The 23,904-nt window shown below is 28.0% G+C and overlaps 1 protein-coding gene across 16 annotated transcripts in view; it reads left to right on the top strand.

The window, feature by feature from the left end:
• The window catches only part of LOC142319565 (uncharacterized), a 178,830-nt gene that overhangs the window by 144,325 nt on the left and 10,601 nt on the right, over positions 1-23,904 (top strand). For 13 of the 16 annotated variants that reach the window (XR_012755215.1, XR_012755214.1, XR_012755213.1 and 10 more), the window contains 3 exons: positions 5,106-5,259; positions 8,450-8,557; positions 10,287-10,439. Coding sequence is in view for 11 of the 16 variants with exons in the window: in XM_075356990.1 (XP_075213105.1) it covers positions 5,106-5,259; positions 8,450-8,557; positions 10,287-10,439 (415 nt within the window). In the remaining 5 variants the exon portion in view is untranslated. Of the gene's footprint in view, positions 1-5,105; positions 5,260-8,449; positions 8,558-10,286; positions 10,444-13,380; positions 13,407-23,904 lie in introns of those variants that run through there. The other 3 variants (XM_075356994.1, XM_075356993.1, XM_075356998.1) reach the window with 3 other exon arrangements.

Below are 23,904 nucleotides of genomic sequence, written 5' to 3'. Positions count from 1 at the left end.
ACCATACCAAATTATTGCTTTAATCAGGTCAATTTTTATGGTACAATTCATTTTGAGTTGTTTTATGACTATTGCCTAAGATTTTCAAATGGGTTTAAGTCTGGGCACAGGAGCACTTTGTCAGTTTTTCCCCTTTGTCAGTAGTATAGCATGCCACCAAATCTTGTTGGAACTCTCAGTTCAGTTACCTTGTGAAAATTTGTTTTGAAGTTGTGTTGCAACCCTTTCCTTCAGAATCTTGATACATCCATCACTTTTCAACACACCATCTATGGGAAGTAATGAGCAAAGGCCTTCAGATATTAAACAACCCCAAAACTTTTTTTCTGGGGACGTTCATCTGATTGTTGGATATGAGTCGGTAATGTATTTTCATCTAATGCTTTTGTACCGTTTAGAACCTTTGTCCCTGAACATAAAATTGTGACTCATCAGAAAATAACATTTTTCAAGTCTTCTTTGATCCAGTTAACATGGGCTTTGACCCACAACAGCCTTTTTTTGTATACTGCTGGTGTTAAAAACTGCTTTTTAGCTGGTTGGTGAGCTTTCCATCCAGCTGCGAGAAGATTGTATCTAACATTTGTCACAGGTAAATCTGTTCTGCTAGCTGCTAATTCTCGATTTAAGTATACAGCAGATAATTTTTTATCAAGTTTACTTTTTCTCACTAATAAACTGATCCTGTGTTGAAATAGTTTCTTTTTACTGCTACATTTGCCTTTCCTTTAAGGTGAAAAGGAACCAGATTTTTTAAATTGTTTTAAAATAGCATTCACTGTTTCTAGCCCTATACCACATTCAGAAGCTATTTGTCAATATGTCATATTGGTATGCTTTTTTCAAACGCTTTCTTGGAGTATGTCCATCATTATATATTCAAGACATATGGAACAGAAATTATGAAAATATGATTTTGTAATAAAAAATGAAATAAACTTTCACAAAGCACCATTTATAACATGAAAATTGATAATTAACCAAAGAACAGTATTCTCACATTAAACAGACAACTTAAAGAATGACTAAGTTGCTTGTGTCTGCTGACCCGTGTTCAGATTAATTTGCACATAATTTAAGCTTTAAATTCATATGATCACATAATATGATGACTAGAAAACACATTTCTAAGAGTTCAAATGTTAATTTACATGAGCTCTGTATCATAGCAGTTGTTTACATTTTTTATTCAATAAAAAAATATTCCTTCTTGATGGTACTTTCAAAATATTTCATCATTGTTTCATGATAATACTTATACCATACATGTATTATTTTATCACAAAAGATAAAAAATTTTCTGAAGTTGACATGTTAGTTGCATGTGTAGTAGTAATTCATGAACCTGTTACCCATAACAGTTAATATCTGACTATCACAATATTAGCTTTCCCAACCAAAAAAAAAAAAAAAACTAATATATTTTTTGATTGCAATGACTTGTGGGACACCAGTATATTATTTACTTTATTTGGAAAGTAAGTAACAGCAAATTTTTCATGTTTTTTATATTTTATATATGTTTGCTTCTTTGTAAACAACTTTTTATGTCAATTCGTTAACCGTGAATAGGTTGTATGTTGTAGCTGATTTTTGGTTAAAATAGATAAAAATAGTTGATTTTTACATTTGCTGATTTGAGAATTTGTAACAATTCTGTTTGTGATGTTTAGATAGCTGAACTTAAAATAAAAGAATGCCCCTGAACACCATTTATGATTTACTTAGAGCAAAGTAATTGTTATATGGTAAATCTTAACTTACTAGTCAATATTTTTACATCTGCATTAAATCCTGGTTTAAATACGTTAATATATTAAAAATATATAAACTGATGAAAGTTGTGAACTTAATAATTGCAATAAATCACATTAACGAGTTGTAATAACTTTAAAAATTAAAATATGTACTTAAAAAATAAAATAATTATTTAAATTACTGCTACTTAACATAAGTACTTTTCATTATTTATGACTACTTATTATTACATGGTCTTTATTTATCATAATAAAATAAATAACAGTGGTTATTATCTATGTGTCAGATGTTTACAACAATCACCCATATTTTATTTCAAAACAAAATTATTCTGAAAAATGAGCCTGGTTATGTCTGTATCTGTATACTGTATCTGTCTGGTATCTTATTTTTAAATATAATAACAATAACTCTTTTCTATGTCATTATTTAAATAATAACAATTACAAAGATTTTTTGTCAAATTATTGATGCTGTTAAAATTACTATTATAAAATAAAATAAGTTAAATATAAATATAAATATATATATATATATATAAACATTTTTTGAATTATTTACTACTTTAAAGTTATTTTTTTAAGAACAATAATTAGTAATCTGGGGTTGATCAAGAAAATTTTAGCACTATTTAACATCTTGAAGATATAAATTTGTTGTTACCCAGTATTACTTCATGAGAATATGCCTAACCTTACTTTCATTGACCTTATTTCTCATATACATCAATTAATCTTTATGCTTACCTGTTTTTCTTTCTTTTTTTTTTTTGATAACCTTTAGAGAATTTTTTCTAAATTTTAAATGAAAACAATATAACACCTTGAATTTATATTTAAGATTTACAATTATTGATTGTATTATTCTTGTATAATACATAATTTTATCGCATGTATTTCTAAATTTTAAAGTTTTTGTTTTTCTTTTTAATAACATGCATTTTATAAATACAATCCACTAATTTTATTAATAAAATCTACTAATACTTAAGTTTTTTTTTCATTCGATAATTAATGCATTTATATACATAAAATATTTTTGTTTGTTTTGCATTTCATTGTTCTTCTGGTGTGTACTGTTTGATTTAATCTACTTACTTCTGTTATCAAATCCTACTTTAACCATTTTGGTAAGTGTGTATTTAATTAATAGTTCATTTGTAAATTTCTTTGTTTTTTTAAATTAGTTTGATAATTGTTTAAAGGTGACTTAAAAATTGCATGTATAAAAAAAATGAAAAATCTGTTTGGAAATCACTCTTGAATAGATAACCAAATTTAAATGAAACAGAGGTTTGGTTAGGTCTTGGTTTTGTTCAAATATAGATTACAAAGTAACTTTTCAAAAGTTTGCTGGCAGTACAGTCCCTTTTGGTCAGAAACTGCTTTTTGCCATTTTCTTGCCTGGTTTTTTTTTTATTAAAAGATTGATAAGAACATAATTTAATCTCATAAAGAGGCCTGAGTAAGATAGTAAACAGCAATCCTTACAACTTGATGCAGCCAGATTATCTGGAATGTCTCACAAATTAACATCCTGGAAATTGAATGTTATTAAATAAGGTAAAATCTCAATAGCCTAAGACTGGTTTCTATATACCAAAAAAGTTGTTGGTTGATGGCTCCCTAAAGTGCTCATTACTAAAACCTTTTTTGATACATTTTTTCAAGTATTATTCTGTTTGTCACATAAGTAAATGTGGGTTTGACATTGGCTCTGTCATAATTGCATTGACAAATACAAGGAAAGAGTAAATAAAATATTTATTATAAATGGATTAGATGAGTAAATTTCAGTCAGCAGGATTCTCTACATCAATAATGTTGAAAGGGGCTTAGGAAAGATTAAATATAAAATGTTTTCAATTTTTTTAATCCATATGTATCCAGAATCATTCTTGGATTGAAAATGTTCATTTATTGATAATAAAAATATTTAATTTTGTAAAATAAGCATACTTTCAAGCAACATAAAGGTGAGTTTTGACTATAGTGTAACCAGACCTTTATTTTTTGTTTTTAACATGGATTTTTGCTCAGTAACAATTTCGTATACTTTTTTTGGAATTTCTATTGATTAATTTTTTGTATTATAAATTTAAATTAATTTTTATGAATTTTTTTATTATTTAAAAAAAATTCTTTAAAGACATTTTATTTTTATTAATTTAAAAAGCTTATTATCATTCATGAAATTGAAATGAATCAATCTCAATTGTGTAGTAAAACTACATCTTACTAGCTGGACAGTTTCTGGCAATGACGACCGTTTTTCCACCTTAAGCAGATACCTGTAAGCATAAAATTTTTTCTCTATCCAGCGATCAATCAGTTCAGTGTTCTCACACTCTCTCTCTTTTTCATCATATCCACTTTAAGTATGAACAGCATTTATTTTAATTAAATTGCCTGAAGATTTTATAATCCTAGTCTAAACTTAGGTAAACTTTCAGAATAAAATATTGACCAAGACATTCTTCATTTCAGGAGATCCAACTGAAAACAAATCTTATAAAAAATTGCATACTGACCACTATGACACTTTTCTAACCACTACATATTATAGTACACAGTCTGTTATCGTTATATCATAGTGTACCATGGTAATAATGTATTTATTACTACTAATACACATTGGACTTTAGTCTTAATTATTCTTTAGTAACTAGTTCTCTCATGAAGAGTCTGGTAGTTCTGAAGAGGAGTTATTAACTAAACCCCAACAACTGTACAGCTCAGTAATACAGAAATTAAAGCTTAACATAGTATTTGAACCGCACATTTCTGCAGCATCACAAAACACTTGTAATAATGATTAAATGCCACAGTTATGATTACCTAGTTGGCAGCGTAAAGAATTGCATCTATTATTAAAATGTTATAATCTATTATTTTATGTTATGATTTTATTTTTCCCTATGAAAAGTAAGTAGAGGCAATGTACATCATTTTATACACTGTCTGTAGAGCATTATTTCTTGACAGAAGAGTTGAAGTAAAAAAAACGACACTGAAGCTGATAATGTAGTAAATATGTTTTTATAATCTGTCATCAAATGTTTATTTATTACTTTCAGTTTTACAAGTAACACCAAACCTACAATGGTCGTACAGATTATTTATTTTTATAAATTAATTAAGGAAGTTTTAATTTCTATTCTGAATCTTTTTAAGTGGTTGTTATTTATTAAAAATAACTTAATCATTCTGAATTTTAACTCAGAAGTACATAGTTTGTAGTACTTTGTTTTAACTTCAAACTTACATCCAAGTATTTATGTAAAACTGTTTACATTATTTTCAAATTGAATGTAATTAATGGATGTATTCTTAATTCTCACCCTTAAGGTCATTTATCAGTGCCTGGATTGAGGGAAGGTTCTGCACGATCAAGTTTAAGTGAAGCATCTGGTGTCAGCGGAATGAGTAGTGCCTCAACCAGAACGTATGTCAATGAAGCATCTACACTTATATTAGAAGCAATTGAAAATGGTATCAAAAAGTAAGTATTTAAAATTAATCGTAACTTACTGATATATTACTGAAAAAAAAATCTATTTTATAAGATTATAGTTTTGAATGGTTTATAATCACGGAAAGACTTCAGTGACGTTATTTTCTGTTTAGTGATTGCTTATTAACTTTTATTTGAGTACTTTTAATGTAGAGATAATCCCGGTATACTCCACAAATTATTATTTCTCCAACTAATTTTTGAACTTTCACAGGAAAATAATTTGAAAAGCAGAATGACACCATTAGTTTTAACAATCTAATGCTAAACTCTAATAATGAAAAAAAAATATATCTTTCATGTAATTCTTTGTTTTAAAAATCTTCCACTTCAGTTTTCTGAAAAAACTTACGACAGAAACACAACAACTTGTCTAAAAATATAATAAAATAAAATCAATCATCAAAATTAGTCCATTTGGTTAAGAGAGTAACTAACATAAAAAATTTGAGAACCTCCTTCTTTTTACTTCCTTGTTTGAAATAAAGGAAGTATTGTGATTGCGAAAAAATTTCAGTTTTCAGATTACAACGGAAATATCCATTTTGACCATCCCTGAATCTATTTTGACTAGTTTTTTATGACATCTGTACGTACGTACATATGTATCTCGTATAACTCAAAAACGAGTTGTAGGATGTTGAAATTTTGGATTTAGCACTGTTGTAACATGTGGTTGCACACCTCCCCTTTTGATTGCAATTGACTGAACCACAAGTGTCCAAAAAACCCAAAAGCCCCCCCAAAAAATGGATTTTGGACTTTTTCTTAACTGCAGTAATAAGTCCTCATTGAGAGGTTTTCAGTGATCATAAGTTTCATGGATTCCAGAGTTATAGCCAAATAAAATTCTAATTAATGAAATATTTGGATCTTACAAGGGGAAGGCACATCAGTTCAAATCAGACTTCATTTCCTTTTTTTTTTTAATTTAAATATATTGATTTATTAATTATTAACCTCTGATTGTAAAAAAAAATTAAGATAAATAATAATTCAATAATACCAATAACAAAAAAAAATATGAAAAAAATATCAGAAGTTATTAATGAAATAAAATATTTTGTACTTTTCATTTTAAAAAAATATGATTATGTAATTTAATAGGCGTACAAGGAAATCATGTGGTGTCCACATCAGATTTTTTAAAATCTGTTAAAAGTTTAATTATGTGAGTAATTTAATATAATTATTTTTTAAATAATTAAAATGTTATGTTCTAGATCAAGGAAAAATAGCACAACATTTAGGCTTGGGTTATGAAATGTTGGTGTTCAGGGAGAGCTAATTATAGAAATTTTATGTTTTTGTTAATAATGTGTTTGGTACCTTGTAACATTAGGTAGGTGATGGTCAGTGTATTATAACTATTAATGACTGATTGGTATCTACAAATCTGTTTTTATACAAAACTATTCAATTTTCTATTCATAAACTAAATCAAATTTATATTTAAGAAATATTTTTTACTTCTGGCATTTGAATCAATGTATCATTAAAGTATTTTTTTCATTTTATTTTGAGATGACGGGCTTTGGTCATTTTGCCCTAATAAAAAATATTTTAATGTATTGTCTAGAAAATGTAAATTTTTAATACTATTAGAATTTTGTTTACTTTAATAACAGATTGAACAAAATACTAAAATTAAAATTAAAATAACATTTCTTAAATACTTTTGTATCACTGTCAACTGTTATTAACAAATGTATCATTAATCTATTGTTTATAGTATTTTGAGAATAAAAATATCATAAGTGTTTACATTTCAAAAAATATATTAATTTTAGAAAACATTAAAACTGAAATAAATTAGACAAAATGGTGCGTCTTTTCCTGTCCAAAACCTAATGCTTCTACTTGTTATACACAATTCCTAATTTCTTAATTCTGTATTGTTTAATTGCATCCATTTGCTTGTAAACTTGTGACAGACTTTTAAAAAATTAGCTGATGCCTTTATAGTAAGGATATCTTTTAAATCTTTCCATTTGTTCTTTTGAATAAAAATTTGGTATGTATATCTTAATATTAAATCCATTCTTTTTATAATAAAAAAACTTTTAAATTTATTTATTGTAAAACATAATGGCAAGAAAAACAGCATATAAAATAGTCAAATGATAAAATTACAAATCTTTAAAGAAGTATTTGTGTAAGTATTACTTTTTTTATAATTATTCTTCTAATTATCTAAAAAAAAGTCATAGTATATCAGTGAAAAAATCAGTTACGCTGCTAAAAGGAAATTACCATCAGTTTGAAAATAATTATTTTCTTGTAGTTATTTATTAAAACAAAATTAGGTATTAATGTGATTTTTTGGTTTATACTATTTTTATGTTTACTACAAATTACTTAGAAATATTTCAGGTCATACATTAAGAACATTTTTTATATTAATTGGATTATACAAGTATAAACCAGTTAATATAAAAATGGAATTTTTATATTAATGGAATATAAAATATCAATGGAATTGATATTTATATTTATATCAATGGAATTTTGCAGCATATGAAAATTGTCATGCCTGACCAGGATTTTGAACTTGAGTCCTGCAGTTGAAAGGCTGAGACGTTTACCTCTCCACCATGACTGGCATTTATTTTGAAATAAATCTTATAATTTGTAAATAATGTGTTGTTGATCATTTTATACCTGTCATGTTAATAATAATCAGTATGTATTATTTTCTTGACAATACTAGTGTGTTACTGGGTTTTCTGTTCATTTTCATTATCTTCAAGTAAAGTTTTTTCTTTTACCATTAATAATGTGACTTTCAAACAACAGGTAATAAATAATACCCAACCAAAAATAGTTAGTTATAAAAATCGTAAATGTATAATAATTTAACTACTAGAAAAAAAATGAATAAGTAGAGTTGCACTGAAGATGTTTGTAAGAAAAACAAATTATAAATGTTCTGTAATAAAAATCTATCTGAAATTATTAGCATTGAAGAAAAAACCAAAGGAAGGAAGGCCAATAAATTAATATCATATATGATGATGTGCTGCTGGGTTGTAGTATGCTAAATTATTGGTAAAACAAATAAATTTCAGTTTCATTAACATGTTTTATTATTGTTTGATTTACTAAGCAATATTATGCTATTAAATTAATCTGATACACAGGTATCCTTTATGAGTCTTTTTCTTTCTTTTTTTTGTAGATACTATTTGGTCCCTCTTTCTTTGGCACAAAAAGGTAAATGGAAAAAGAAAGGCACAAAGTTACACATTTTCAATGATCATACATTCATTGCTAAGCATCTTCCTGGGTAAGTATTGTTACTAAACACCGAATTAGTTAAGAATGTTTATTGTTATAAAATATAAATTTATAAACCAATATTTAGACAAAGATATCAATCAGTATGATAAGATCAATAAGAGCAGTATGATATATACTAAAAAAAAATTCATAATTTTTTCATCTTAGCAATGAAAATGTATTATTTGCCATAAGAAAAATCCACTGCTAGGCATTGCAATATATACACCTTTTACATGCTTCTTAGAATTTTTATAACCTTTTTTTACAATTTTTTTTTCAAGGATTAGATAGGAGAGATTTTGCAGGATTTTTACAGCTAGATGACATCTTGGTGACAACCTATTAAAATTAGTGAAATACTGAAACTTGTGGCATGTAAAACAATACAGTTAATAAACAGGATTCAAATCAGAAACTTCTGAATGATAAACAGAGATATTACCACTCTTCCATGAAGTGAACATTTTTATACACCTCCAAGTAAAAAAAAAAATAAACAAGTAAATTCCTGATTGTAGCTTGACAAACAGTTCAGAGATCAGAGAATTCTAATTTTGCAATGATAGTGATTATTTCAACAATCAAGGCAAATTTTTAATTTTCTTTTCATTTCAAAAAACTGTACTCAAACTTGTGCTGTCAATATCAATATTAAATTATTTCAATAAGTGTTATTTCTGCTGTTTATATTCATATCCTACCTTAATTGTTAAATCCAGCATTCTAATTGGAGTAACTCGATCAATAAAGAACTTGTATTTTTACTGACTTTTTGAAGATAAATAGGTATTTCTTTTGGTCGCATGACTGGAGAGGGGGGATGAAAATGGATTTTCTTTAAGTTTTAAGGTAGAAGGAGTACGAAAATAACATTCAGTTAAATTAAAGTTTCCTTTGTTGCTCAAAGATCTCCAAAACTACTAGATCAATTTCATTGAAATTTATATGTGTTTTATTAGTTTATCTGAAGTTGTGTGTGACAATTTGATAAAGATTGGTTGAGTTGTTCTTGAGTTACACTCAATGTATGGTTGAAAAAATTTGAATGAGACAAGTTAGAAGCGTGTGTGTTTCATCTTGAGGCTCCAAACTGAAACATTGACTTTTTTTATCTATGATATTTATTTTTAGCAATATTAAACCAAATTAAATTAATAAAATTTCTTTGTGTCTTTTTTTATAAATAAATAAAGATAAAAACATGGAAGATTATAATGCAGATCATGAGGGACTTGAATAGTTATTGAATACAGCTGTACTTTCTCAGTCAGGCACTCTGAATTTTTTTTTGTGGGGGACATGGGCCCTTATATAAAAAAAAACCATTAAAACTTCTTTTTTTTTTGTTGAATAATTCATATTTTGAGGTTTTTTTGTGACTCAGACAAGGATTTTATAAGGTAAATAAATTTATTTGATTAAAGTGTTTCTACCTAGTAACAGTTTGGATCAGTAAAGTTTAAGTTTAAAGAAACAAAAGTTTAAATAGAGAAATTGAAGATAAATTTTTTATAAACATGTTTAGTTATGAGAAAGAAATTTATGGTAATGGAAAATATGACAAATTAAGTATAGTTAAGGAACATAATGGTAGATTTATGAGCAGATAAAATTATTATTTATATCTCCTTCAATTCTTGTTTTATAAAGTTGGTCAGTTGTAAAAATTATTAAATTTTATTATTAGGTAATTTTAGATAATATTATTTTTATTTGTTTTCCTTCCATTACAGAGGCACTCAGTGTCATGTCTGTGCTAAGATGCTTGCTCGTCGACTTGGTAAACAGGGTTATGAATGTCGTGATTGCCTACTTAAGTGCCATAAACATTGTCACATACGTGCAGACACTAATTGCCCATCGTCAAATATACATGCCATTGAATTGTAAGTATACATTTGTTTGCTATACTGTATGTAATGCAATTAGCTTAAGAAATATGCATATAAAAGACAGAAATTATGCCCCAAAAATTAACAAGTTTAAAAGAAGTAAATATAAGCAGTAATAAAATCAAAATAGTAACCCAATTTAAATACCTCAGAGAAATGACAATAAACAACCTAAATGAAAAAACCCTCAATCCAAATAAGAAGAAGCAAAATAGCTAAAGTTCAAAACTTAACCTGGTACACTCACAATAAAAAATTCCTATCAATAAACACAAAAATAAGACACAACACAGTTATAAAACCAGAAGCCCCTTATTCAGCAGAAACACTCTTCCATGTGAACGAGAAAGACAGACAGACTCCAGAAAATCAAAAGAAGAATTGGAAGAACCTGCATCAATAAATGTACCAGAAAGACGGCAGTGGTGGATTTTGCCCAACAAAGTTGTGTACAATGAATTAGAGCCCATCACTGATACCATGCGTAAGGATTTCTTGGACATATCATGAGGATGCAAGATTCAAGACTTCTGAACCAGCTAGTACAATCTTGACTCAAAAAACACCAAGACAGGATGCAGATGGATCAGAGAAATAAGAGTGGATCTGAAGGAAATTTGCCCTACACCAGAAGACACCACATATAAGATAAAATTAGACAAGAAAATCAAGAACAAAAACACTCGCTTTGCACTCACAAGAAAAAACTCACATGAACATTTTCAACATTAGAAAGGGCATAAAGATCGGAATGTATGAAAAATTACTGGGAAGACCTCAAGGCAAACAGTCCATCAAAGAGACTTGGACAATGGACTGACTTAAGTGATCCTATGTCGTCATAAAAGATAATAATAATGTAGAGGATTAAGATATAATTTTTGAATTCATTAAAAATTATTTGTACTTTTCTAACATAGAAAATGAACCATCTTCTTACTTGAGGGATAATTTTTGCTTTTTCTTTTTGTTACAAAAATCCTGGAAACTTGAAAGAAGCTTTAAAAAAAGACATAATCTAGTTTGAGATAGGGAAATTATCAATTGGTTAATTAATATTAATAGGAATTATCAACTTAAATTGTTTAAATTTTCTTAAATACAAAGTACATTTATAGCAAGGTTTCCTGAAAAAATAGATATGCTGTTTGTGAACATCTAACTGCATATTTATAGTTTGGTTCCTAGACTAAGTAATTAGTTACCTGTTTCCTTTTTTTGTAACATGTTATAATTTAAATAAGAATTTGGATTTTTTTTATTTTTTAAACATTCAGTAAAATTCTTATAAACCACTGAATTAAATATAAATCTGCCTTAACAAAAATAGCTGACTGTTAAAGAATTTAATGTAGGAAATTCTGCAAAGCAAGATATGTTTGCTAAACATGGCATGGAGAACCACCTTTTTAGATAATTTTTATAAATTTGTCCAGCCAAAATAAAAATTTGGATTGATTTTTATAAAAAAAAAAAAAATTAGTTCAATTTTGAACTTTAACTGTTTAAAAAGATCTACTAATTTTAATATATTTACTGAATTACTTTATTCAATTTATATTACAGCCAAGTATTTACATACAGATTAGTAAGTTCAGTAATTCTCTATATCTCAGTTGTAATGTAGTGTGGGTGAACCATCATCAGATGTGTGATAATTTTATATATTAGACAGATTAAATTTTCAATTAGATAAGGAAGATTTACAAAATAATCCCTTTAAGTAATTTTGTATTTATGACTTAACAGAAAAAAATTATAAGTTCAAATTGCATACAATATTGCACGCAAAGAAAGAATGGTTTGTATCCTAGTTTCATTTATTATGTTGACTATCTATATTATGTTGTACTGTCTATACCTTTCTTTAGCAACAGTTAAGTCCAATAATGTTTTGAATGATCCATTGATAAGATATATAAATATCATGCATTGCATAAGATAACATAAAAGAAAAAATCTGATGATGCTGAAGTGTTTGATTAAGTTTGATTAGTTTTTTTTTTAAACCCAAAATTGTGAAGAGAGAAACCCAATAAAGAGGCTGATTTGAATTTTGTTTAAAAAGTAGCATACTATTTCTCTGAGTAATCATCCAAAACAAAGATCTCCAGCTTACTCTGTAAATTAGTTATGATGTTTGCTGAAGTATTGTGTAAAGTTTGAAGAAGTCAACTAAACATACTGAAGCAGTCGCTGAACCCAGGCTATTTTCATAATTATTGTACAATTTTAATCAATAAATATATATTTGTTTATTGATTAACAGATTTTTGGATTGTTATTTAAAATTATATATCTTAATAAACAGAAGATCTATACCTCTGAAAAAAATAAATTGTTTTTGAAATTGGAGTACTAGGATGATTACTTGACTTGTAATATTATTTTTTAATTTCATCTATTATAAGAAAGTGTCTAAACAGAACAAGATTACACTACTGAGTTCCAGTTTGGAAAAACTTTTAAGAGTTTTGTTTCATTTATATTCTGTTTTGGGTGAGCAGTGTTTTTTTTTAGAGCTTTTTGGTAATAAATATTTTTTTTTATCCATACTTTTTATAAAATTAATTTTTTAAACTTTATTATTCATTATTTGTATATATAGATATAACATTTATTTACTAGAATTTTATTTATTGTTAATTGAAAATTATGTGTAGTACTAGTAAAATTATGAAATACATTTATACTAATTATAGGAGGAGTCATTGAAATTTCTTTTTTATCATAAGTTAATAATAAAACTTGTCAGTTTCAAGAGATCTAGGGGTAATGAAATGTTAGATTTAATTTCTTAGAGAATTAATATTTTAATTGTATAAATTACTTCTGTAATGTACATTTATTTTTTTATAATTTTTTTTTTTAATTATTAAAATAAGGTTATGTTTGTAGAATATTAATACATATTTTTTGTTTTTATAATGTTGGTCCCTCCTGCCTGTACTGAGTGAATAGGTAAGAAATGTTTTTAAGAAAGATTAAAAATTTTTTGTTTTTCAGTGATATTTAAAAATTTGGCAACTAACAGTAAAAAATAAAATGGTTAACATTTTAGTTAGAAGCTAACTGCATCTGATTATATATCTAGTTCTACAGTTTTTAATTAGTATGATAAGTAATGTATTACAGAATAGGGAACCTTCAGTCAGTTTGCATGGTTTTTTCTTTCCGTATTTAGTATAATTCCAGCCTAATTATTGTATAAAATCACCTATATGATTAAAACACATTATTTTAGTTAGTCTGAATAATCTGGATAGATGTTTTTTTTTAAATTAGCTTTACAAATGAGAAAAAATGAATTCATAATCTGTAACACAAATTGCTAGCTATTATTTCAAACGAATTTAAGTTAGAATGTACGTAGCACATAATTTATTTTTATCTTGTGTTCTTTTATATTTTTATTTGATGGTGAATGTTTTCTTCTGTAAGTGTATTGTATTAAAAGTGTGTTTTTATGTGTGTAGTTTATCATGTTAACCTTTTTTTTTTGCTTACACTTTTGGAGAAAACATCTATTTACTGAAAAATATATTTGGATTATTGTGTGTGTGTGTGCGTGTGCACATGCATGCGTGTATACATTCATTCATTCATTTGGTTTTCTTTGGACTGTGGGGGAACTCATTGATGTTCAGCTTGTTCTTCTTTGCTCCCAGACCTTTTTCATCTTTTCATAATGATGGCTATTCTTTTTGTCAATCCACTTCTTGGCTGTCCTTGGTTTGCGATCTTTGTTTTTGAAGTTCTTAAATCTGTTGATTATTTTCCTGAATTCATTTCTGTCTTATATGATAACTTCTGTAATCTTCATTTCCTCCAGGTCCTTTTGCGTTTCTTTAACCCAGTTGGTCGTTACTTTCATCTGTGGAAGGTGGTTGAAGATCCTTTTGGTCAGTCTGTTATTGTCCATTCTTTTGAAGTGTCCATAGAATTTTGCGCACCCCTTCTGCATGGTGTCTGTGTATGTTTATAGAGGCTGTCGTTTGTCCATATTTTCCAGTTGCCATCTTCTGTTTTCCTTGGTCCTAATATTTTCCTGAGTATTCACCTTTCTCTTTTCTCAATTTCTTGTATTTCTCCTTTCTTGTTGAGTGTTAGGCATTCCACTGCATAAACCCTTCTGGTTTGATAACTGTGTTGTAATGTCTGATTTTGGCTTTGTAGGATATGCTGCATTTTTTGTATCTATTTTGTGTATTTCATATGCTCATTCCAATATTTTAATTTATTCTATGTTTGCTGTTTTATCCAGTCTGTTAGGTTGTATCCATTCTCCTAAATACTTAAGTTGTCTACTCTATTGATGTTGCCATATTCCATCTTCATGCATTTTTCCTATTAATGTTTAGTTTCCTTGTATTCTGTTTTTTGTAAGAGATTTGGAGGCTGGTTTTTCTAACGGTTTCTTACAGTTTCTCAATCATTACTTGCACTAGTAAGATTCAAATAATGTATCATGTGGAAATGCTAAACACTCTATTACCAGATTGTCTTTCCTTTTACCTAATTGTATACCTTTAATGTCTTCTTTTTGTAGTTCTTGTTTCCATGTTATTATTTTTTACAGAACTATGTTGACTAGAATGGGCGATAGGCTAATGTGATTTTCACATTCATGGTGTTGGGGCGGTGATGGTTTTGAGGCTGAAGATTTGTTCCATGCAGGAACTGCCCTTTCTGAATCTTCTTTGATATTCTGTTAGATTATCTGCTTGTTCGCTGATTCTATATACTAGGGCTTTGAATAGGATTTTGTAGGTTACAGGGAGAAATGATATTCTGTAGAGTTTTTGGTGTTTTTTTCGATTTCCTCTGTTGTGCAGTTGATGTATGAACACACATTTCAGTCATTTGGTATCTTCTCCGTCTTCTATATCTCCTTGTAGATCTGGTGCATTTTCTTCACATTCTCCATATTTTGGCATTTCTGTTATGATACCGTCTTCTGGTGCTTTGTTGTTTTTTAGTGCGTACACTAAAAAACAACAAAGCACCAGCTCCTCAAAATAATCATCATGAATTATGATTATGAATGAATCATAATCATAATTCATCATAATGAATTGAATTTCCTCTTCTGTGGGTGATTCTGATTCTCCACTGGGGTTCTTGTTTGTTTTGAATCTAAGTCATTTCTTGAGTTTGTTATGGTTGAATAGTGTCTGGAAATGGTCTGCTAGTATTTGGCAATTTCCTTTAGAATGCCAACTTTCCATCCCTTTTCTTAAAGCTTTGGTTGTATGTTGATTATGAGTCAGTGAATCAGTCAGTACATTCTCTTTTATATAAGAGATTTAAAAACTAACAATAATAAAAATAATAGAGAGGATTTAATAAGAATACACGAAATTAAATGCAACAAATGTATTAATATTGGTAAAACCAACAGATCGTTTTAAAAAAAAAATTTGCAGAACATTGCACAGCTCACAAAAATAAAAAAGAGATATATCTAAAGTAGCTGACCATTTGTTAGAATGCAATCATAATATTACTGATTGAAAAAATAATTTAGTGATTTGGAAGTTTGTAATAACGTTAAAAAATGAATATTGTCAAGAAATATTACATTTATGGATATAAACAAAAATATAAAATGATGAACCTCCAAATCACATTCAAAGATGATAATTTAATTAAAAACATAATAAAAATACAATCTAACGATTGGTATTAATGCCAATAGAACAAAGGAAAATACAATTTTTTAAATATTACACCATTCCATTACTGGACAGCAGAATTTGGTTAAGTGTTCCATAATAAATTTCAACATTTTCAAAAAAGCAAACGAGTTTAACAAATTATAAATAAATATGTTTTAATATAATAGAGTTTAATAATGACTGAAGATGCGGGATCTCACGAAAATCAATTCTTGGAATTAATATAAATCCATGTACTAAGCTTTGGTGATTTATATTTCGTTTAATATTAAGTATATTATATAGTGGAAACCAAGAATAATGAGCTCGCGTTTAACAAGATCTTGGTTGTAACGAGCAAAATTGTTTGGTTTTCTATCTCATTAATAATAAATTAACTTGCATTTAGCGAAGTATCAACGCATCATAAACTTTGTTATTACAAGTATTTTCATTTTTTAAAATACTGTAATTCAAAGAAAGTTAAATAACAACTACATAATCTCAATGTAAGGGAAATTCCATTTCTTCATTTACAAAATATACATTTACAATTACGTAAAGATTGTGAAATTTTATCTTAGGCTTGTTTAATAACTAGCAAAAGAGAAAAATTAATTAAGAGAACTAAGTATTTACAAAATACAATTGGGAATTGTTCTTTACTTCAAAAAAAATTCATTAAAATAATGAAGCAGTTCAGTTAGTGAACAAATTAGTGACATAGTATTTCATTACTTTTTTCTTAATTTACACATCGTTTGCATTCTAAATAAGAGTTACAGCATTTTACTGTTAGATGTTAATGGTAGTCTGTGTTTACATTTGATTTATTGACATATGTGCACTTATTTTAAATATGCACTGTGCCATTTTAAATTTATTACTAATTTAAAACTGTAGAACTGGTGTGAAGTATTTGTATTTTTTCTGCTGGTAGATTCCAATATACATTATTTGATAATTACTTATGTTAAAGCACTTATTCCATTATTTATTATGTTTTTTAATTTGATTATTTGTATTTTTTTATTGAACTTAAACAGATAGCTTACATGTCATAAGCATGCTGTGTTAGTGTTGTGGTGTGTATTGTGTAAATCTTTGCGATTATAATTACTTTTGCATGCAATTGTATGCCAGCGATATATGTGCATAATTTACAAAGGTTGATAACATCATCCTGGGTGATTACCTAGCATCACTAAATAAAGTTAGAAATGTGAAGCTATTATCTAGGATTGTCTAAATCCGTTAAGATATTCGAGGAGTATTTAATTTACTTATTTTAGACCAATGATAAGCCTAATTTTATTATTATAGGCCAATTATAGTGTATCGGATCAGGAATTGGGCAACATTCTCAGAAAGTAAACCCATAAGTAATTCATAAAAATTTGCTGTTTTTCTAAGTAAACCAAGTTGAGAATATTTTGGCAATACTAATACTATTGTAGTTCCATTAACATTTGAAATCCAAAATTGAATGCAGATAGCTTCTATAATTATGTTGCTGATTGAATTTTTTTTTATTCAAAATATTGTCTGAAAACTACATAAGCATACTAGTTTTTGGCCCATTTAAAAGATTAGGCGTTCATGTCAATCAGATAACAAGCACTAGAAAAATATTGTTCATCTAAAACTATAATTAAAGATTGCTATAATTGACTTTCATCAGATATGATTCTTTGAAACACTAATATACCAGATAAAACTATTGATCTGATAAAATTAATATATTCCTGTTTGTGTCTGATATCTTGCTGATTCCATAAAACTTACAGTTTACGTTAATCATCATATATATGATATGATGATATCTAATTGAAATTTTTAATCAGATTTAACTTTTAAAATTATGACAGCCTATATACTTCAAGGAGAAAAGGAAGAATAACACCAAGGATTTGATGAAAATTCATTTTAAGAAAAATGTTGTTAAAGGGTTGAAGGACTTTTATTTTTATTTATTTTATTTCCATTTTTACTAAAGACTAAAAGACATTTCTTTTATCAGTGGAAAATGGATATTTATAAAAACTTTTGAACTTATATTGATGGACATTTATTATTTTCTTCCTTTTTTTCATATATAATTCAAGTATTGTATTTCATTTGTATTATCTAGCTAGAGAAATTGTATTTGTATTTTATATATCTGTAGTATTTGAATTGAAATTGTAATCTCTTTAAACAAACAAAATTAATTTTATCTTATAATTAAACGTTTGTTATTAGTTTATTACTGGAAAATATATGCTAATACTAATGATGTAAAAGTCTATCATATATAATTATGTAGTAATGTGATATCTCAAAGTGTTAATTATATATGAAGTCTTCTGCTTTTTACCATATTTTGTATCTAAGATGTATTAAATCTATTAAAATAGTGTTTGTATTTGAAGCTAGCTTAAAACTGTTATAATTAATTTTTTTTTTAAACTGACTGAAAAATGCACAATCTCCTTGAAAAGTTGGTTATCTAAACATTTGTATATAAACAGTCCGTCCAGTGGAAAAGGTGATTGATGCAAAATAAAATAAAAGACACAATTTATTTTTAATTTTCATTATTTTTTATTCAAAATTGACTCCTTGTGACTCAATACAACGCTGGAAATGATTATAAAATTGTTGGAAGCGTTCTGGATATCTGAAATGTTGAAACCCCTTCCTTTCATCGCCAATTTTAGTTTCAGGAATAGTCAGAAGTCACATGGAGCCAAATCAGGTGAATGTGAGGGATGATCAAGCATCACAATATGTTTTTTTTTAGCTAAAAAATCTTGTACATTCTTGTACTTGTGCGCTGATCCATTGCTGTGCAACGGAGACCATCTCCCTTCCTCTCGGTATTCAGGTTAAACTCAAAGAATCCTAGCCCATAAACGATTCATAATGCTGAAGTGATAGTCGCCGTTCACCGTTTGACCTCCTGGTACAAATTCTAGAGATTTATTTTATTTTAAATTTCTTTTATTTCTTTCACTTTTACAGAATTAATAATTAATGGAGTAATCCTAATACTAATTATAATATTACTTAACTTAATCATACTTAACATTGTTTTATAATACAATTTAATATTTGTTACTTAACTTAATTATACTTCATTTATATGATTTGTAAAAGATTAGGTGTCCACAAGGGTCTTGCTCGTTTTGTGGCACCATCCCTTTTCTATTAATCTTTTTAGTTTGAGTAAGGGGAAAAGTAAACAATTTTATCTTATATAGGAGGATTAGTTTTGGTTCAATTCATGATTTACTCTGGTGGAAACTTATCTTTTCTGCAGTTAAGTATAGAGAAGATCAATCGTCGCCAAATATTTATGTTTACTAATAAACCTTTCATCCAGTGCTACCCGTTAAGTTATATATGTAAAAAATTTATTACTATGTTAAGACCAATAGTATAAAGCATTATAATTAATTATATATGTAATCATAAATCATGTAATTACATGGAACATACTTTCAGCGTCATCAATATTAATTAGCCATCGTCTTAGTAGCTTTAAGAAAGTGTTTAGGTTCCTACTGGTCTTTATATGATTAGGAAGTATGTTATACAATCTAGGAGCAGTACTTGAAAAGAACTTCATATAACTCGTTTTATTTGCTCTGGGGACATATACATTCCTTTTACTTTTAAGTTCGTACTCTGTTATCATAGTATCTCTATGACCACTTCTGATAAAGAAAATTTTCATTACTTTATAAACATATAAATAACGTAGCGGAAATATAGACAATTTCCTAAATATTGGCAAAGAATGATCCGTAGTTCTTTTTTTACTTATTCTAACGAATCTTTTTTGGATTTTGATTATGGAATCTAAATTTGTAACATAAGTTCCTCCCCAACAGCTGATGCCGTAGTCTAGTTGACTATACACAATAGCAAAATAAAGTTTTCTCATGGTTATTTTTGGGGATAGTTTGTTTAAAAAATAAAATATCCTAAGATAGCTAAAAGTTTTTGCTTTAATAGCGCAATATGATTCTTCCAGTTTAGACCACTATCTAACACAATGCCCAAGTATTTACAAATATCATGTTGTTCGATCTCACTACATTCTAAACAGTCAGATTTATTTATCACACATTTTTTACATTTATATTTTATTGTAAGTGGCAATTTTATTTTCCCCTTTAAGCAGAAGTTGATATACAAAGTTTTTTCAACGCTCAAGATCATATAATGATTTGAAAAGCATAACCGCAGTGCGTCTAAATCTGATTGCATGTCCTCAGCCACTTCTATCCAGGTGTTGCGGACATAACACAAGGCAGTATAATCTGCAAACGCATATACATTACCTTTAAGCGGTGCTGAACTTCTTGATGAATATTTCCTTTTGAATCAAAGAACATGTGAGCAAAGTCTTAATTAGGCTCTTCTGAATTTACACTTTCTTTGATTTGGGTTTTTTGCACTCTTCCATTTCGAGCTATGACGCTTTGTGAATGGCTCATATTGAAAGCACCATGTTTCATCGCCAGTTACAATTCTTGACATAAAGTCTGGATCCATATCGGTCATTCTTTTCATATCTTTGTGTTTCACTCTGTAATCTTTTTGGCTAACAGTCAGTGTGTGCAGTACAGAGCAAGCACAGATCTTTTGTTTTCCTAAATTCTCTTTTAAAATAAGATGGACAGTGTATTTTGTAATACCAGTGAGCTTTTCGATGGATGAGTCTTGCAGACACACAACAATCATTTCAAAGAATTTCAGCCATTTTTTGAACATTCTCTTCAGTCCGAACTGTTACTGATGGACCTGGCAATGGGTCATCTTCAGTACTCTTTCTGCAATCACGAAATCTTGAAAACCACTTGAAAATGTTTTACGGCTCATTGCCTGACTACCATAAATAGTCTGAATCATTTCAAAAGTTTCTGTAGCACTTTTACCTAACTTATAACAAAATTTAATGTTAGCGCGTTGTTCCATTGATGTTTTTTTTACCAACACTCGAAACGTAATGTCACGTGTTATTTCATTACAACTAAACAAAAGATGCTAGCACCTTGACATTTTTTGTGGTAAAAAGCTCAACTATGTCATCATATAACAAACGTATTCATTCAGAGATGGTGCTACTAGTTACATAAAGAATCGGTCATCTTTATTTTTCATTGGACAAAATGTGTATGTGATGATTTGTCTGTAAATGATGTTTAAGTAGCGTAGCAGATTTAAAAATATGTTTTATAGGATTCTGTGAACCTTTATAAGAAATAAGTTTTTTCAAAAGAATTTTGACTTAAGAACTAGTTTTTCATTTTTAATAATTTCATTATATATTACCAATATTTTTTTTAATTTTATAATTAGAAGTGTTTGATTAATAAAAAATTAACTGTCTACTCATCAGAAAAGTTTGGGTCTCCAAATTCAAAAATTTCAGTCCAACAACTCATTAAAATTTAAAACCAGCATCCATCTTTCCTGATAATTTCATGAAAACAAGTGTTAATTTTAAACTATGATATTAATAAATTCTCTGTAAAGATGATCTAAAGCAGTCTTTTTTTATATAATATATGGTTTAAAAGTTTTTTTTAATGAAAATTTAAGATTATTTATGTCTACATAATTTATATTTATTCTGTTAAATGTTGTTGTTATTCTGTTATACAGTCCATAATGTTGTGATTGAAACAGGCTGTACTTAAGTAAATGAGAGAAGATGTTTTTCCTCGACTACTTTTATTAAAGTTGCATTTTAGTAAAGTTGCATTTAGGTCTTTGAATCAAACAGCATTAGTTTTACTACAGCATTTTAAAATGATGGTAAATGTTGCAGTAATAAAATACTTTATTTCTTAATTTTTAGTTATTACTAGATCTACGCAATGCAATACTTGAAGAAGGAAAGTGGCTGTATGACTTACGGTATACAATAATGGTACTAGTAGAAAAGAAAAGAAATAAAGAAGTGTGAAGAACATAAAATGATTAGCCTAATATCAAATGATGTTAAGGTACTATTAAGAGTTCTAAATAAGAGGATTTACCATAAATTGAATGATAGTATTGAGGAAGAACGGTATGAGTTTAGAAGAGGTGTTGAAACAAGACACTGTAGGGCTGCTAAAAGTAATAGGTGAAAGATACACAGAAAGGAGGCAGAGAATGTATCTTTCATTGACGATCTAGAAAAGGCATTTAACAGAATTAAATGGCATAAATTACTGTTAATTTTTAAAAAGAAGGGAGTTGACTGGAAAGAGAGATGCCTAATAAAAGAGCTGTACTATAACCAGAGAATAAAAGTGAGGGTAGGAGATGAAATGAAAGGAAGAATAGGGATTGGAAGGGAAGTGAGGCAAGGATGTTCATGTCACAAATACTATTTATTATATATATGGAAGAAATAATTAAATGCTCTCTGAATGGGAAAAGAGGAATAAAGAGGAAGATGGGAAGAAGAATCAAATGTGTATGTTTTGCTAATGACATGGCAGTACTGGCGGAGAGCCCAAGTAAGTTAAACAAAATACTTGGTGATTTAAATGAAGATTGTGAAAGACAGGGTATGAGGATCAACAAAATGTATAGTATTAGATGGAAAAGAGGAGAAAATTGAAACTAAGATAGGGAATGAAGTTTTAGAACAGGTAAAGGAATTTCAGTACTTAGGGAGCTTTATAACTGATGACCTAACTTGTGTAATAGAAGTTAAAACAAGAATATCAAGAAGTAACCAAGCATTTAGTAAGAATGCAAGACTCTGTGTGGAAAGTTAAACTTAGTGATCTATTTGGAGTGTAACGCTGTATGAAGCTGAAATGTGCACAATGAGAAAGGCAGATATAAAACGAATTGAGGCATTTGAGATGTGTGTGTGGTACAGAATGATAAAGCTGAGGTGGCAAGACCATGTAACAAATGAATTATTAAGGAGAGAATTAGAGAGAACAGAAAAGTGCTAAATGTGATTGAATATAGGAAAAGGAACTGGCTATGACATTGTATTAAGAAGAGGATGTTTATGAGTGGATGCAATAGCAGGTAAAAAAAAATAGCATGGGTGGTGAATAAAAGGAAAGGAAGAGATTTCAAATGATGGATTATGGAAAAGGGAAAGTATGCTGAAACAAAGAGGTTAGCAAAGGATAGAAGAATAAGGTGGAGACTAGCAGCCATGACAGTACAACACATGACAGTTACACAGCCATGACAGTAGAATGAATTTCTTAATTAAACAAGCTAGAAATTTTATTATTATTCCTTCAATGAAATTAATGTATTTTTCTTCGGTACAGAGCAGTGCGATAGATATAATATATCACCACTGTTTGGAGTTCACATATTTCTTTATTTTAAACATGTTAACAGTACACATTTACTGGTCTAAAAGGAATCTGAATCCATTGTTATCTAACTTAGTTGATCTATGGGTACCAGTTAAAAATTATTTTCACTGATAGTATATTTCTTCACTTTTATTTCCAAATTTAATATCCAAAAATCAATTTAGATGATGTGGAATCTTCAGATAGGAACTGTGTGCAATTTATAATTTTTTCCAAAGATCTGGTTTTATTAGTTCAAAATAAGATTTATATGATTTATGTTTATAGATTCATAAGCTTGAAACTACGTTTTCCTTATATGGTTATTATTTTATTTTTTTATATTAGTCTTTATATAAGCCTAAGTAGTATTATAAATGTTCTAATTGAAAAGATATGGGATAGTGTGGCAAATCTCTTTTCTTCCTTACCCCTCACAAGCATAAGTAACTTAATGATTGTTGATTAAATGATTGCTGCAGTAACAGG

The sequence above is a fragment of the Lycorma delicatula genome, chromosome 2 (genome assembly GCF_047948215.1).
Source record: "Lycorma delicatula isolate Av1 chromosome 2, ASM4794821v1, whole genome shotgun sequence".
NCBI lineage: Eukaryota > Metazoa > Arthropoda > Insecta > Hemiptera > Fulgoridae > Lycorma > Lycorma delicatula.
Note: the sequence above shows the minus strand (reverse complement) of the source record. Positions and strands in the feature narration are given on the sequence as shown.